This window comes from Cibotium barometz, chromosome 64 (genome assembly GCF_041138505.1).
Source record: "Cibotium barometz isolate CiBa-2024 chromosome 64, ASM4113850v1, whole genome shotgun sequence".
Classification (NCBI taxonomy): domain Eukaryota; kingdom Viridiplantae; phylum Streptophyta; class Polypodiopsida; order Cyatheales; family Cibotiaceae; genus Cibotium; species Cibotium barometz.
The window spans coordinates 21,899,817-21,917,973 of NC_141109.1; the positions used below are offsets into that span (position 1 = coordinate 21,899,817).

At 38.7% G+C, this 18,157-nt stretch overlaps 1 protein-coding gene across 1 annotated transcript; it reads right to left on the reverse strand.

Moving 5' to 3' along the window:
- Positions 1–1,067: 1,067 nt before the first annotated feature.
- LOC147603414 (blue copper protein 1a-like) lies at positions 1,068–2,050 on the reverse strand. Its single transcript, XM_086796748.1, has 2 exons — positions 1,730–2,050; positions 1,068–1,606 (listed from the first exon to the last, which is right to left on the reverse strand). Exons 1-2 carry the CDS (start codon positions 1,929–1,931, stop codon positions 1,332–1,334), a joined length of 477 nt encoding a protein of 158 aa, XP_086652874.1. The 5' UTR covers positions 1,932–2,050; the 3' UTR covers positions 1,068–1,331.
- Positions 2,051–18,157: the final 16,107 nt, after the last annotated feature.

Consider the following 18,157-nt stretch of genomic DNA (forward strand, 5'->3'; position numbering starts at 1 on the left):
CATTTACTTAGACCGATTCATTCATTTTATTATAATAAGAATGATGTATTACACATGATGATATTGATGTATAGTGCACATGCACATGATGTATGTATATGATAGTGATGTGTGTATGTCATATCATATGGACATGATCCGAGGATAGAGATGGTAACGAGCATGCCGAGCAAACACTTCTATGTCTATTATCTTTCCTACTACGGATCATGCGGACGCTCGTTAATTGTAGTGACATTTTAGAGAATAGTGTATTTGATTAGTGATCTATCCATTAGCACACTTGAGGTTAATAATAAGCATATAAGTGATAGAGACACCTATACGTATAGACCTGAGTTCCTAGTGTTAGATGCATCAAGCTATTCTTCTATGATTTATCAAAAGATATTCAAAGGATACAATATTCTTAGGTTGCCTTTTATAGTCCAAGGCCTATGTGTCCCTATCATCACATGTGTAAAGGCCCCCAAGCACCATGTGTCTAAGCCCATCTCCCATGTGTACATGTGCATCCTAAAATCCCCTTTGTTATAAATCATCCTCCTACAATGATTTAGTCATCAAAAAAAAAAAAAGATCATACACAAAAGACACATACAAATGCCTAAACTACCAATAACTAAGTGTCAAAATTGAGAGCAAATCAATGCAATGCCATGAAAGCACAAATCAATGCCAAAAGATGATTCATATTGAAGTCATATGACTATTTGAATCAAACGAAAAAGAAAATGAGATGTCGTCGAAGACAAGATTAAGGATACATACGCCTGTATCGAACGCCCAGCATAATCCAACGTAATTTTTAGCGTAATAGACCTTTTGAGTACTTTTTTTTTCAACCCTATTTTCTAAGCCTTCAAAGAGTCAAGTCGACACAATGAAAAAACAGTCCGAGTGTGCATACTCTTAAGACTCTCTCTGCCCAAACTAGAGATACAGACGCCAAAGAATGAACATGAAAACCAGCGGAAGTCTAGCCCGTCTTCTTCACCAGCCCGTCTTCTTCATACATGTGCACAACAACATATATAGATCTATACGACAAAATACGTGATTCGCATGGATAGAAGAAACATGCATCTGCAATTACAAGGGGCTGTGAACTGGATTCTTTTATTGATTTTTCCAGAGCCAACCAACCACAAAACAAGCAAAAACGATAACACACAAGGGACACAGCCGCAGCTACAGGTATAATTTGTTTGTTGTTTTTTTTTTTAAGAAAAAAAAAACTGAGTTACCTACGCGACCTGTAGATGCTCTTCCGCACTCACTGACTCAAGACCCTTCCCTGGAGAAAGGAGATTGAGAATTACTTCCTCACTTCACTCGCCTACACCTCCTAAAAGGGCCGGCCTCACGTGAAACTTCATGAGGCCTTCACGGCAGTGGATGCCCCTCCCTATGCCACAGGCAAAGTAGTAACTCTTCCTAGGCTCGGTGAGCGTGAACTCGTAGCAAGGGACGCCTTGGGTGGCGTTGGCAAGGAGCACGGCTGTTTGCCCGAAGCCGCACGCTTGGAACTGCTTGGAGCCGTGGAGCAGGTAGACGTTGTGGTTCACGGGCATGCCATTAAAGACTGAAGGCTCGTAAATGAATACTGCGGACAAAAAGACGCCAAGAATGAGAAAACCCAGCTGCCACAGGGCCGCTAATCAGCGTCTCCCTCTCGATTCCACCAGAGAGGGAGGGATGATACCTCAAGGAAGGTGTAGGCTTATACCAAGTGTATCACCAACGAAGAAGGGCTGAGTTTTGTCCGCCCAAGCGCTGTAGTTGTAGCCGAAGCGCCAATGCTCGTCCCCTCCCACGATGATCCGGCGGCCGTGACTTCCCGCCTCCGCGCAGCTGTTCATGAACAGAACGCAACCCAGCACCAGTGCAGCTACTGCCACGAGGGGAGAGCGCAGAACTGGAATAGCCATAGCCACGCCTGTCTCTCTCTACGACCTACGTACCTCCCTCGGTATGCTTTACTGTGGTGACACGGTTCACCTTGCGAGGAACTAGTGAAGTGTCAAAGACGTTCTGAATACGCGCTTTTAAGAATGGGTGGTAGATCGCTCACTCACAGCACATAGAGTGAATAGTAGTTAATTACTTGTGTCTCGAAGAAGGTGCGGTGCCGCTCACCGCCGCGGCCGGAGCGTGCCTGAATTTATCACCCGTTTGAGAGAGAGAGAGAGAGAGAGAGGGGGGGGGGGGGGGGAGAAAATAGAAATTAGAAATTAGAAATTAGAAGTAGGGCGGCCATTTTCCTTCCACACACACTCCACTCTGCTCGAAATAACCTTTTTTTTCCCTGCTTTTATTTTTAAAACAATGTTAACCGATTTTATAACCAAAAAAAATTTGAAATTCAGAATCTCTAAATTTAAAGGAACACAAAATTACAATGGGTTTTCCTCAATTTGAGGATTGAAAATGACACTAGGAGAAATACGAGTTGAAAAAATGGGATATAGCTAGCTTGTGCACAGCCCTAACATGTTTCGAAGGCCAAAAGCCTCAGAATAGCCACAAACAATGCCCGAAAATTAAGGTGCGTGCAGAGCCACCGCGACTTTAGCGTAAACTGAGCAATTTTCATACTCACAGTGGCACTACGAAGAACAAGGCGAAGAAGAAAGATTTTTTGGACTCTTCCAAGTTTTAGAAAAAATGTTGCTGCTGTTAATGCTCTTGTGATCCTGTGGGACGGGGCTCTAAACTTCTAAAGGTTTTTTTCTGACACTGCATCCCATGGCCATTTCATTTCACACGCACAATCCTCTTCAAACAAAAGTCCAGACTCCACCCCTTTGCAAACTATGTAGCAAATGTTGCTTCTCCTAAATAAAATAGACAAGTTGACCTCTCTCTCTCTCTCTCTCTCTCTCTCTCTCTCTCTCTCTCTCTTAGACACTCCCAGGTCTCTCAGTCCACCTCCCCGCACTTTGCATTCTTTGATGACACGTGTCAAAAGAAACTTTAGTCTTTTTTATATACTAGTGGTTTGACCCGTCCTTGACAGGCAAGAGAATTCTTATTTGTCGATCACAAATTAGTGTAATAGAGAGAGGTGTTGCTCTAGAGTCCTAAGACCACGGGTTCAAGCCCTCATTGCGAAAGCGATGGCACGAACAGGTGTGTTTTTTTTTTAACTTTCTAATTCCAAACAATTAAAAAAAACGCTCATCTTCGAAGGGTAAGTAGGGATAAGCCTTATATTTGAAGCCCATGATGGGCCCCATGGTCCCTAACTTGCCAACCTATATATAAACACACCATGCTTGCCATATATATACTCCTAAAGCACTTAATTTCATTGAATAAAGCACCAAACTTAGCATAAATAAACAGAACATTTCAACCCAAAAAAATGTTGACAATCTCAACACACCTAAACAAAGCTTTAAAACAATCTTCGGACAACTGGATTATCTTTCCTTGGAAGCCTATACTCCTCGCCTCCATCTAGTGGGGGTGAGACCCATCTCCTACAGGTTTATCTAAGCACACCATTAAAAAAGACAACTTTGTAAAGAGTGACACACATTGAAATTGGTTAAGACACAAAGATGGTATCTCAAAGAGAAGCAACCGATTCATAACTTTATGGCTTTGATAGAGAATTCTATTGGAATGAGTCTTGATGTAAAGATCTCGACCATTCACATCAATTCATTTCAATTTGTAGATAATGAGAAGCTTCTTAAAGTGATAAGCAACAATAGAGAAAACCCAAAAATGGGAAAAATACCCCTCTTACTCCCTATTAAGGGTTGTTTCACTTGCCCTTATGGAGCTGCCCATGGTAACCCACCACAACCATGCAGCTAATATATGATGTGCATCTCTTAATCTTACCATCACTCGGGCCTTTATCGATTTTATCAATTAGGACCCACAAAGAGGTGGCACTTTACAAACCTTCACACTTATGATTCCTTAATAGTCATGATGCATGCATGTGTCCATGTATACGATTTATTAGCCATTCAAATCTAGGCTACAAATGCAAAAAACCAATTATTTTTTAAGCCTCTAAGCAAAATGACATCAGAACATGTTTGAATCTACATGAATGAGTTGCAAAATAAAAAAGATGCAGGAATCACTCAACTTTCATACCTTTGACATCATTTGCAACATTGCATTGATAGGTTCACGTGCCCAATACCGGTGGAGAAGAACAGTAAGTGGGAGGAGAACTCTAGCAAACAGAGAAAGTGGTGGAGGGCAGACAACGTAGGTGGTGTAGGAGCTAAGCTTGGGTAGAGCCAGAGAGGATGACCAAGGTGTAGTAAAGAGAGTGTCAGAGCCTTCCGTAGAGGATGACCCAAGCACGATTATATTTGAAATAAAAAACTAAAAATTCAACAAACAACCCAAGCTTACATTTGAATCTTCCAAATGGTAAGTCGAGGAGTCGGCGGCGGCCAACTTGGCTCCAGTGGTGGTCGTCGTGCCACCTACGTAAAGCCATAGCCCTGAGTTCATCAAAAGCTTCATCACCTATGCCATGCGCTCCCTCATCGGCCTCTACTGCATGTTTGCTTCTCATCAGAAGCTCCGTCGCCTATGCCATGCTCTCCCTCTCGGCCTCTACTGTGTGTTTACCATTCACGTCGCCTATGCCAAGCTCTCCCTCTACGGCCTCTCCTGTCGACCCTCCCACTTGTGAGAACGTCTGCATGTGCAAATCTATTTATCCTTACTCTAATTAAACCCACCAACACCATTATATTATCATGTTGTTTTGAAACCTTACCCATTTACATCCATTTTTGCTACCCATTTACATCCATTTTTGCTACCCAATTTGGTGTGTGCCTTCGCATTACAACCATCACCTCTAACTTCTCCTCCAGCTCTAGCACTCTGCCTCTTGCCACCTCCTCCTTCACACTCTCAATGAAAGATCCCTGCCCCCTCCGCGCAACGGATTTGGGGGTGCTAGCAGCGGAAGTAGCACTTCTTGCGCGGGGCAGGATCCCTCACTCGAGGCCTCGCCCACGGATATCTGGACAAGAGACTAATCCCTTGGTTCTTCAAAAACCGAACCCGGAAAAACTTCCCTCTACCGGAAATCACAAGCGATTCCTCCAGGATATTTATACTCTAACGTAGTCAGGGTCATTACTGACCGAACCTGTGAGTCACTTGGTCAGATCAAGGAAGAAACTTGCACTTGGATCATAGAAACCAATGCTTTTTTCCCCATCGAGAGGCACAGCCGTTGATTCTTTTTCCATAGAACAATTACTATCCGGGATTTACTTCATCTATCGTACTATAATAGAATTGAGTCTCATTTTACGGATCCATCAGTCCAGCCTAACCCCATCCAGTCCCATGGGTTAGCCAACCACTGTAGTGATGGGATCCAATTAGGAATTTGGTTAGGTTTTGTCCCGGGTACCAGGGAAAAGAGTTCCCAGGCCCCCTAGCCGGATATTCATGTAAATTTAAAGCTAGTCACACCACTTACACACCCAATATGAAATTGTCTTTTTCACAGATTCAGCTGTCTTTAAAACAATCATTAATGAAATCATAGTGTCATTGATCATAATTCTCCAAAATATCCAGTTGAATCCTAATTTCCACTCATTCCTTCATCGGTGTACCTATGGCATCATTGGTAACCAGAACGCTCACCACCTGTCCACTCAGGGGTCTTTTCGATAGTTCCTAGCTCATAGTACCCAGCAATATATTCACTTATAAAAATCAAGATGGAATCTCCATTGAAGATCAGCAAGATCAACCAACAGATCCATATAAAAGAGCCATGGACTCATCCGTTTTTGAGGACCAGTTAGCTCTATCAACCAGATCCATGCTTGGTTTCAAAAAACAACTCTTACTCCTTATTTCAATATCTGCTCTATCAATCAGATCCATGCTCGGTTTCAAAAAACAACTCTTACTCCTTGTTTCAATATCTTCCCCGACGCACGTGTGGGTATCTTCGACGACCCAGAGCCCGAGCTCTGTATGGTCAGCACCCTCTAGGATCCTTCGCACGTCACCTAGCACTTCACTCATAGGCCGCTTCCTTGGTCCCTCATCCACCGTACCGAAAGCTTACCATTTAAGGTTGGTCAAGACCTCGGCCGACCTTGCTATGCGAGACGTCCTCCGTTGACTCTCTGTCAACTATTGCAACTTTATCAGTTAGGTCCCCCCACGACCTCATTCACAAGACGGTCAAAATGCTTTCCCAGCATTTTTGATATAAAACAGTCATTTAAAAACAGGTCATAAATACAGTTTCTATAACAAACTCTCGTCTTTCCACATTGTTCCACATCAATCCACATCCATTTCATATGTATTCCCATTCTCATCCAATCACATCATTTTCCATCTCATCACATCTTTCCTCATTTATCCTCATCCACTCGCATCTTCCCATATCCACATCTCATCACCTCACATTCATTCACATCTCATCCATTCATATCTACCCCGATCCACATCACATCACATCCATTTCACCTCACATCACATCCATTTCACCTCACATCACATCACATCCATTTCACCTCACATCTCATTCATTCACATCTATCCCGATTCACATCCCATCATATCTCATCCATTCACATCACATCTCATTCATTCACATCTATCCCGTTTCATATCACATCCATTTCACAACGCATCTCATTCATTCATATCCATCACATCATATTCATTCATATCCATCACATTCATTCTTATCACCATCCCATCACATACATTCTATCCACATTACATCACATCCACATCATGTCTCATTCATATACATCTCATCTCATTCATCCACATCCATCCAATCGTTCACATGTACGACTACCCACATCTATCCATACATTCACATTTATCACTTCACATCCACATATATTCATGTCACATCACATCACATTCTTTCACATACACATCCACATCCATTCTTTCACATACACATCCACATCCATTCTTCACATACACATCCACATACACATACACATCCACATCCATTCTTCACATACACATTCATATCCATTTTCTTCACATACACATTCACATCCATTTTCACATACACATTCACATCCATTTTCATCACATACACATTCACATCCATTTTCATCACATACACATCCACATCCATTTACTTCCCATCTCACCCTTTCACATATCCTCTCATTTCATCATTCACATCCACATCCACATCCTCTCATCTCATCATTCACATCCACATCCACATCCTCTCATCTCATCATTCACATCCACATCCATTTACTTCACATCTCATCCACATTCATTTTCATTACACCACATCCTATCACATCCCAATTAGATCTTATCACCTCTCATTTACATCTTATCATATCCATTCACATCCTATCGCATCCTGTTTACATCTTATCACATCCATTCCATATCATATTCCCATTTAGTAGGTTTTTCTACTTTGATACCGATAATGGGACTTTTTCTAAATTTTTGCCAATTGCTTGGCCTAATTAAAGGTTCTTTTTCTCGACGACTAGTTCCATATTCATTCTCAATTTATCAAATGAATTATATACAATATTCCTCTTTTGGAATAGAAGAATTCATGGGATTTACAGAAATCAATTCTACCCATATTTTCACTTTTGATAAATAATCATAAATTGAATTATACTAAAATTTTCTCTTCTTCCCATTTAATTTCTTGGATCTCAAATACCATGGGGATTCCTCTTTTTGCATTTAATTAATTGTATTCCAATGTCATGGGTATTCCTCTTTTATCATCAATTATTTCTCATAAAGTAATTTCATCTAAATAAAATACCCATAAATTCAATATGCTAGGAATTTCTCTTTTCCCATCTAAATGATGGAATTCCAAATGTCATAGGAATTCCTCTTTTAACATTTAAATATTTCTCATAGATAAAATAAATTTATCTAAATTTTATCTTTAAATTTAATTAAAATACTCATTAATTCCAATATGCTAGGAATCTCTCTTTTCCCATCTCAATGATGGAATTCCAAATGTCATAGGAATTCCTCTTTTAACATTTAACCCATAGATAAAATAAATTTATCTAAATTTTATCTTTGAATTTAATTAAAATACTCATTAATTCCAATATGCTAGGAATTTCTCTTTTCCCATCTCAATGATGGAATTCCAAATGTCATAGGAATTCCTCTTTAAACATAAAAATGAATTACTAGAAATTTCTCTTTTGCTAATTACTATTTATGCATAAATATAAAAATCAAAATTTCAATGATTATAATGAGAATCATTCAATTAATCTAGGATGATTAATCCTAGAATATGGTACAAAGTCCTCTTTTCATATTATGAATGAAAATGATTTATGTGTTAATTTTTTAGAAATTTTGCCATAGCTCCGCTACTACTACTGATAATTTTTAATAATTTTGAAAGCATAAAGTTTAGTAATACCATATGATAGAATGACTATCATTAGGATCAATATCCAATTATGGACTTGATTCCTAAGTTTTTTATAAATTAAATAACATAAAAGTATTAAAAAGCCACTTCTTTGCCTCAAATTTGACAAGTATAGATATCACTTTTAGATTTGAGAATTGCTTCATGAGAAGCATCATTTGAATATAGAATAGGTCATAGGAATGACCATTCTTTGGGGGAGAGAGAGATATGCTTAAAAAATATTTTAATTTAAGCATAAATGTAAAATTTATAAGGTTTATCACTAGAATTCATTAGAGAGGTCAAATTGCATTAAAGAGCCATTCAATTGAATGCTTCTCAAGCTTGAGAGGGGTTGAGAAGTGAGAAACATTTTGAGATTTAAGAAAAAAGACCATAAACCACACTTTACCTCTTAATTTGCTTGATTCTTTATCAATGGAGAGGCCCCCAACTAATCAATTGGTTTGGTATGTTGATGAAGACTCCAAGGAAGGTTGAAGAGAGAGAGAAGCTCCAATCTCTTCAATTTGTAGAGGATTTTTAGAGAATAACAGAAAATATCATTATTTCAATATAATACTGGCATGGTATAGTTCTCATATTTTTTTTACAAAGGGCTAAGGGTCTATTTATAGGTGAGGGAGGCATCTAACCAAGTCTAACTAGTTTTTAGAATTTTTTAGGTTCAGTTTGGCTGAATTTGGACAAGATTTGGACCAGTTTGGCTCCCTTTTTGATTTGGTTTGATTTAGGAGAGAGGAGAGATAAAAATATCTTATTATTTTTGAGTTTAAAACTCCTCCACACATGTGAAATAGGCGCCTCCTTGAAGAGCCCCCTTTCTCCTTATACCAAGGTGTCAAAAATGTATCATTATACCCAAAATATCTCATTTTTTTAGTAATATTCATAGTTTTTTACTAATAAACCTTGTACTCAGTCAACTCTTCATCTTATGTGGGCTTTTGCTCATTTTTTGGTATTTTTCTTTTATAAATTGGTTTTATCTCCTCCCCACACTTGAATTGGTCCTATTGGCCCCCATAGGAACCTTAATTGGACTATAATCCAAAAATTTCAGAAAATCTAGACTCTTAGGCTAAGGTCCTTTATACCTATTTTCAATTAATTTCAATTGCACATTGAAAAGTTCTTTTTGAATTTTTGTTTTAGGGGAAACAATTTTAGACACTAGGAAGATTTTTATATCCAAAAATATCTCGATTTTGGATTACCTCTCTCTAGATATTTTCTCTCTCCAGGTCAAAACAGGGTAAAACAGAATCTTTCTTTTATTTTAGAGAGGTGAATAATTATAAGATCAGAAGGAGAGGTTCTTACACTTGTACACCTCAAAAGCTGTTGATGCCTCCTCTTTCCCATACTCCTGCGCCACCTCTTATTTGCTACAGTGTTGCGATAGAGTCGTTGTTCCTGTTGGGCTGCAAACAATGATAAGAAAGCGATGCTACCTCCCTCCATGTACTCCAGGAAGATGTTGAGGGAGAGAGATCCATTTTGCAGATTCCCGTCGCTTATGGATGCCATGGTGCCGCTCTTTGCCAAAAGTCGAATTGCATGCTCACCTCAATGGCTCCATCTGCTCTTATACCCTCTTTTTACACACCTCTCCTTTTATCTGATTCTCCTCCTTCTTCTTCTCTGTTTTGAAAACACACTCCCAAGTAAGGATGTAGCAAGAAAGGTGAAAAGCTCTGGCACAAGGAGATTGTGTGTGGCGAGCATAGTAGGTTTCGTAGCAAGACAGGTGGCAAGCTCTGTGGTGAGTGTAGCTGACCATCTCCTTCTCTCTGGTCTGTGCAGAGAGCTCGCTGGCAGGCCTGAGCAAGAAAGGCCTCATCACAACCTTTCGGGAGTTTAAGCTCTGGCGCAAGGTGATTGTGGGTGCATATCCTACTTCTCTCAAAACAATGTGCATCCGTGGTGGGAAAACGGCTCTCTTTTAGCGTAGGAGTCTATGAAACGACAATCTATCTGTCCCTCTTTAATTTTTCAGACTGCTAGTGGGGACTGCCACCTAACTTTGATTGAAATTTTAAAATTTGAATTCTTAAGAAGAGAATTAGGAGACCATTGGCGTGACCCATCTCTGATGAGCAAGAGATATTTTTGCATGCATAAAAATACATACAAGAAAGGAGAGATAGGCCTTATATTGAAGCCCATTCTGGGTCTCATGTCCTCTACTTGGCTACCTATATATGAACAGACCATGCTTGCCATATACATCCACATAGAAGCTCCTAAAGTACTTACTTTAGGAGCTTGGCTACCTATATATGAACACACCATGCTTCCCATATATATCCACATAGAAGCTCCTAACGTACTTACTTTTCTTTGAATAAAGAACCAAACTTGGCATACATATACATCTAGCATTCCAACCAGCTAGTGTAGTGGTGACAATCTTAACATATGTGGTATTGAGAAAACCAATCCACAACATGAATAAAAAAATAAAGGTTACAAATAGTGTCATATTAGGTGCCTTCTCACTCCCATTATGAGTACATGATAGGATAACACAGTAGGTAGAGTCGAACAAAGAAACCAATACAAAGCCAATAAATACCATCCATACATAAAAATGTAAAAAAGAGTTACCCAAAAAAGTAGATCCATGTTCCATGCAAAACTATTATCATTGACCTGCACATAAATTGGCTCGTAAGTTAACAGGAACCACACAATTTACTTCTCTTTACATTGTTGATGTGGCAAACCATTAAAACAATCTTCGAGTAGGTGGATTATCTCTTCTTAGAAGCCTATACTCCCTCCCTGCCTCCATCTTAAAAAAAAAAGGTAATAACATTAGCTATTAAAAGACATAAAATTTTAATAAAATAAAAGGTGCAAAGATAAAACCTTACAAAACTTATTTGCTCGATCAATTCTTGAGAAAAATTGCATTTAGCTCTCACTATAAGTGTTTGAACCATATAACCTAGCAATAATCTAGGTTCAAAAAAATAAAAAATATTCCCTATTTTAAAAAAATATCTCAATAAAAATTTATATTTATAAATATACGCAATAACTATATAAAAAGTACTTTTTTATACCCTAATACACATGTGCACTCTAATAGTTCAATCATTAGAGATGTTGCTTGTCCTTCCTAAGACGAGGGGTCTACATTTGAGCCCAAAGATTAAATAGATTATGGTAAAAATAATGATGACTATATTATAGGCAAACATCAAGACAAATACCTTTAATATTTTGTCCATCACCATAAATAAATGAAAATGATCTCCTTGCCATGTTCGTCCTAAGCAAATACAACACTACACCTCTCTAATCATTTACGCAAGATTTTGAGCTCTCTCTCTCTCTCTCTCTCTCTCTCTCTCTCTCTCTGTGGTGGGACGTTAAGTATTTTGAAATGAAAAGAAAAATTAATAATGCCACTCTAAATGAAAGCAAGTCAAGTTCATTTTGAAACAAAATGAACTTGCCATGCCCCTATAGCCATCTCAAGAATTTGAACCACCCCTTGAGTAGGAGCTGGGGCACTCCAGTGGCTTTACCTCAATGTCAACCATTTAATCCACACAATGTAAGTAAATTTATGTATATTAATTCAATATTACCAGCAATGGTAATGCCAGTGCAGGAGATAAATTGAAAGAAATTTACCATCCAACTCCTATTTAACTTCATCTCTTTGCATCAATAAAATAATTGTCATTCTAAAAGAGACATCAATCAACTTGAAAGCATGCACACTTAGTCAAAGATCACATAGATTGCACATGTCACATCTTTGCAAACATTCTCCTTCCAAATGCTTACTTTATTGATACAAAGATATCTATGAATGTAGTCTCTAATATTTGTAGGCTACCATATCTATAGCTCGTTCTCTACATTTTGGACATAGATTACATTTGCATTCTTCTAGATGCCATTTACAATATCTCTTTGTAGACAACATTAGTTTTGTAGACTTTGTTTATACTTTCAATGGTGCTTTCATGGTCCACAGTATCTTTTAGACATACTTTCACTACATTTGATGATCTAACACGTGAGTGACATAGCAACATACAATTGTCCATGTGTGAATACTTGTGTGGCCAAATAAAGTCCCAGCACACTCAATGTTTGTCCTTGGGACTTATCTATTGACATACCAAAAGCTAGCCTCACAAGAATTCTCATGTCAAAAGGCAATTGAAGCATAAATTATGAATGTTAATGTAGGAATAAAGACCTTATCTCCAATGTTTGCACCTATAATAATTTCTGCTTCTATCACCTTTGAGTGAAATTGCTTGCATATCAGTCTGGTACCATTACAAAGTCTCCACTGAGGGTCCAAATTGTGGAGTAGAATGATAAGAGCATTCATCTTTAGAAGCAAGCGGTGAGAAGAGTAACCACCACCTAAGTTTAAACTATTCAAGTACTCAATTACATACAATATTCTATCATTTGTAGAAGAAACAACAGAATCTGCACTAAGGTATTCTCTTTCAAGACCATGTAATGCACTCAAGGCTATTTCATTGATCTCATTGATCCCTAGATTTCGTGGTGCAAGAATAGTGCAATCTTTGAGGAAACATACATAATCCTCCACTCTTTAAAGATCTTTGTACACCGATTCAACCAAACTTAGCATGGAGTTCCCATGGACCAATACCTTAATTGTTTGGATGGTCTATAGAGCCATCTCCAGTTTGTAAATTCTATTTCACAAATTCTTGTTTTGTACCATCACAACCACTCTGAATGACCCACATGTTTTGGGTGAGCTTTAGAACATTCACATATCTCCAAATATATGACCGGCACAATGCATCCACCAATGCCACTAGAGACTATATTGACCCCATTACTTATATTAACCATATCTGCAAGCCCTTGGTATACTTCAGTACACAATACTTTTTGGTTATTACGTATCCATACTAATCTTGATTTTTCCATGATGTTATATGCATCAACAATGTACTGTTGCAAAAGTTGACCACCTCGTAGAAGGCACGCATTTGTATCTTTCCTTATGTAATCTATATGCATAATATTATTGTTGAGTTACATTCTTTGTCTCCTCATTTGAACCTTGTATATTTCTACCATGGAGAAGAATTCCAACATGCCAACCATCCTCTCCTCAAGAAAACAGAAGAACATATCATAGAGGCATATATGAATGATGCAAGTTAGAGATTCTTTTTATAGTACCCGTGTGTAAGACATTATTTGAATATCTCTATGACCTACATGAAAACCATCCCCTTGACCCGGCATCATAGCAGCTACCTCACTACTTGTAGGAACTAAGTACTGGCTTGAGGTTGATCGAGCTTTAGTGATGATGACCATTCTTAAATCTGCATGTGGACTGGACTGTAACATTTCTCTCATTGTATGAAATGCACATGCATACGTATTGTATTCATACATCACTGTCTGTAACCTTTCAAGCACGTTATGATTTAAAGAGGGCATCCCATGAAGTCTATTCTCCAATTCATGCTCTATATCCATATACATATAATTGGGCAAATTGAGGAGTTGCATCTCGTGTTCCATCAGGTATTACAGAGCCAACACGATGATATGTAGTACCATGTATTCGAAAACAAATACACCTCTCCCACCACAGTGAACTGATTATCCAAATAAGTACCCAATGAAATGAATGCTAAGGCATTGTTATAAGAGCATATATTCTTCATGTATTCCTTACTTGCGTTATCATCCCTAAGTAATAGATCAACCAATGTAGGAGGAGGATTTTCCAAAGGCAGTAAAGAGATGTTCCCACTTGCACAACATATCGTTTGAAGCTTTCTTGATGCCTCACATTTCCAAATTAGTGCAGCACAAAAATGGCACTTATAAGCAAGGGCTCCTAAAATAGTGAAGAGTACAATCTCTAGAACATAACACCATGGTTGTTGGGTGTTTAACATTGTGAGGAAATGAAAATACACGCCTTATAGAATGACATTCGGATTTAATCCGTTTCACATCTCTGACACAGCATAGGAAATAGGTTGAAAATTATTAATATGACCAATCTCATCTATAGGTAGCTCATTTAAATCAAAAGAAACAGGGCTTGTAGCTACGAGGTATCTACATGTATTTAGTGTTGGTATATAGTTAGAATATTAGGGTTATGTTATATGTTGACTAAGATTTAAAGAGACTTTTGGAGAGCCTTAAGATGTTCATTTTGGATTTTAGCAAATGGAGATCCAAAATTATAACAATGGCTCAGTTGGTGGCTATGTATGGAGCTTCCAATTCTGATGTAGCTTTGTCTACCCCGCATGAGCTGATCAATGTTCGAGTTGCAAAACACCTTACTCGATCAAGGTCTCAATTAGGACAACCAAGTTCTAAATGTCTACAGACTATTATAGACATATGTGAGCGCATTGAAAAAAATGAGGTTACTTTGTAAGGAGCACTTAAATGCCCTTTGGGATGAGATCTATGGAAGTGACACCCAAAGGGGAGATATGTTAAGAGATGAGTTGACACATCATCTTCATCGCGTTCTTGATAGTAGGGGTTGCATGGAGGCCAACCAACTAGACATGATTTTCATAATGGAAAATTTGCATGTTGAAATTGGGGAACATGTAGGCGGGATGTACTAGGGAATATAAAGAACAAGCTGATTCTTTAAGAGAGCAAGTACGTTCTCTAAGCTTGGAGGTAGTGAGTCTAAAGATATCAATCAATCGACTCAATGCTATTATGAAAAAGATGAGGCGTATGTTGGAAACCAAGGTAGATGCCTATAGATTTTGTGTGTGAGAGTAATGACATTTTGTTGGTATCTTCAAAATTGATGTATTTGTTCAAGGGAAAAATCTTATTATAACTTTCCAGCTTTGGCTTCTTTGTGGTGATATTTATAAATTCTCTATTTTCTCATTGTCTTTATATCTCTCTTTCTATCTATATTCACTTGCTCTCTCTTTTTCTATCTCTCAACATGTTTTATAGTTCTATGTGTTTTTCTTTGTGTGTGTGTGTGTGTGTGTGCCCTTTAGGAACACCATTTTTTTATTTGCCATTCTTATGTTGAATCGAATGGGCTCCCATTTGAGACCCAATCCCACTGCACTTTCCTCAGTAATGACATTTACTCCAGATCCACGATCTAGTGCTGCATCATCGATAAGCATGTTATTCAGTTGGATTGTGACTTTGGCCACTTCATCATCTCTGGATGCTGAGAGATCCTCAGCTTGCATTCTGCTACATTTTGGGGTTTCTTCTTCTTCTGAGTGATTTAGTTCCTTGCTTAGTCCTTCAATACCTATCACATCAATATTTTAGCCTTGAATCTTAGACATAAGTCCATCACTTGTCTCAACAAAACTTGTCTATCCACTAATAGCATTAATACTACATTAGCTTGCAACCCATTAGCATCCTTCTTGCTTTCTTCCAAGCAGATTTCATTGTTGTGCTCTCTTGTGCAGATTTTCACTTGCTTCCAGGTGATCTACGATGATGACTTTGCATGAGCCACCCTCTTGCTTGGCTTGCCTTCTTTCTATTTCCTTAGTGGTTTAGATCCTCACCTTCTCCTATTGTTCCCAGTCCATAGCTGCCTTCTTGCGAGCTTTGGGTGAGTCCTGATTATCTAGTCAAGTGGATTCATTTGCTTTTGCCCTTGTGACTGCCAAGATGTCTTGAACCTCCACTTGTATGTCATTCGCCTACATCATGTTGGCACTTGGCATATTTTCCTTGAGTTTCATTAATTTCACCTGTCTTTCTTCATCATGTTTTTTCTTCATGGCACATTTCGCCTTGGTGTGCCCACGCTTTTGATAATAGTAGCATGTGAAGGTTGTAGAACCACTGGCATGTCCTCGGCTTCTTCTTCCTGAGTAATTTCTAGTAATTTCTAGTAATTTCTTCTTCTTCCTGAGTAATTTCTAGGGCCTTTGCTCCCATACCTTCCCATCCCTAGGGGTCTTCTTTTTGCTCCTTCCATATTGTTTACCATGGGAGCTCTATTTTTCAAGTTGAACCTGTAGTTCCATGTACTATGATTGTACATGTTACAAATGGTACACATTGGTGGCACTGTGCATTCTTCCTTAAGGTGGCCTTCTTGTTTGCAATGAGAGCAAAACACATTTTTGCAAAATTGTGAGCTTTTGTTGTTTTTCATCTCTTGTGTGAGTTTCTTCACCTGTAGCACAAGTTCTTCGGGAAACACTTGTGCCCTTGAGGTTTTCTTCTTTTTTGTCCTTCCTTTTCTTTACTACCATTGGAGTGTCCTATGAGGTGTCACGTGAATCCTCCTCCTCGATTGTGACCCTTTTCTTGGACTTTCTCTTTTGTCTTCTTTCTTGACTTCTTTTTTCTGCCATTTTGGCCAACTCAACCAGTTTCTCGAACTCCTCTTCAATTTCTGACTGCTTTGTGCTGACTACCGCATGGATGTCTGGCTTAAATCCTTGGACAAGCTAATCTACAACTATTTGCATTGAGGGTCGGGCTTGTTCCACCGCTCTCTGTCTCAAGCTCAATAGTTTTGTTGCATAGGCCTCTACATCCATGTCTTTTTATCGGAGTTCTCTCATTTGATCAAAGAGTTGAGTTGCAGACTTTATCTTGCGAAATCTCTCCAGGAAAGCAGTCATGACCTCTTGGTATCTTGACACACACTCCGTGGCTCTGTCTTTGAAGGTGTTCATGAAAGCATCTCTATGGATTTCACTAAGCTCTGGTTCTTCCACATCCCGAGGTCTGGCCACTTTTCAATATTGCTCAAACCTCCTTACATGCAAATTTGCATCTTCTCTTTTCTCTTCAGAGAACACTGGGAAATTCTTGACTAACGAGTTGGCAGGGTTGCAAGCAAGTTGCACGCTAGTTGACAGCCAATAGTGAGAAGAAAAACATGGTCATAGTCCTTAGGAAGTAGCAATCTCTGTGTCGAGTAGTTGTTCTATAATGATCCTACAATGATTCCGGAAGTAATCTAGTAGACAAAGAACAATTTTAAGCATCATTAGTCAAGAATTTCCCAGTGTTCTCAGAAGAGAAAAGAGAAGATGCAAATTTGCATGTAAGGAGGTTTGAGCGATATTGATTAGCTACCCTTTTAAGCTTTGTCTTCTTGATCTTGGCAAATGGCTATTCTGGTGGTTACAACCTGCCACCTTTACACATCTAGTACTACCGAGATGGTGATCACGATGTGGGAGGTGATTGTGCACTCTATCGCCACACACTGAGCCGCTAGGCACGCAACAATATAGCATCATGAAAGAATCAAGGTTAGTATGAATACATAATAACCAGAAAGCATTGTGTGCTGAAGTATACCAAGGACTTGCAGATATGGTTAATATAAGTGATGGGGTCAATAGAGTCTCTGGTGGTATTGCTAGACGCAGGATAGTTCTACCATCTACATATATTGGGAGGCTTCGATATATACATCAACTGTATCAGGATTCAATGAAAATTGTTAAGAAGATGGGTAAACTCGACCTCTTTATTACCTTTACTTGCAATCCTAAGTGGGATGAAATAAGCAATGCTTTACTACCAGGTCAAGCTACCCAAGATCGACCTGACTTGATTGCACAGTTCTTCTATAACAAGCATAAGGATATGATGCACTTATTGGTGAAAAAAGCATTATTTGGAAGGGTAGTGGAAATTTTTTTTACTTTTAAATTTCAAAAAAGAGTCTTGCCACATGCA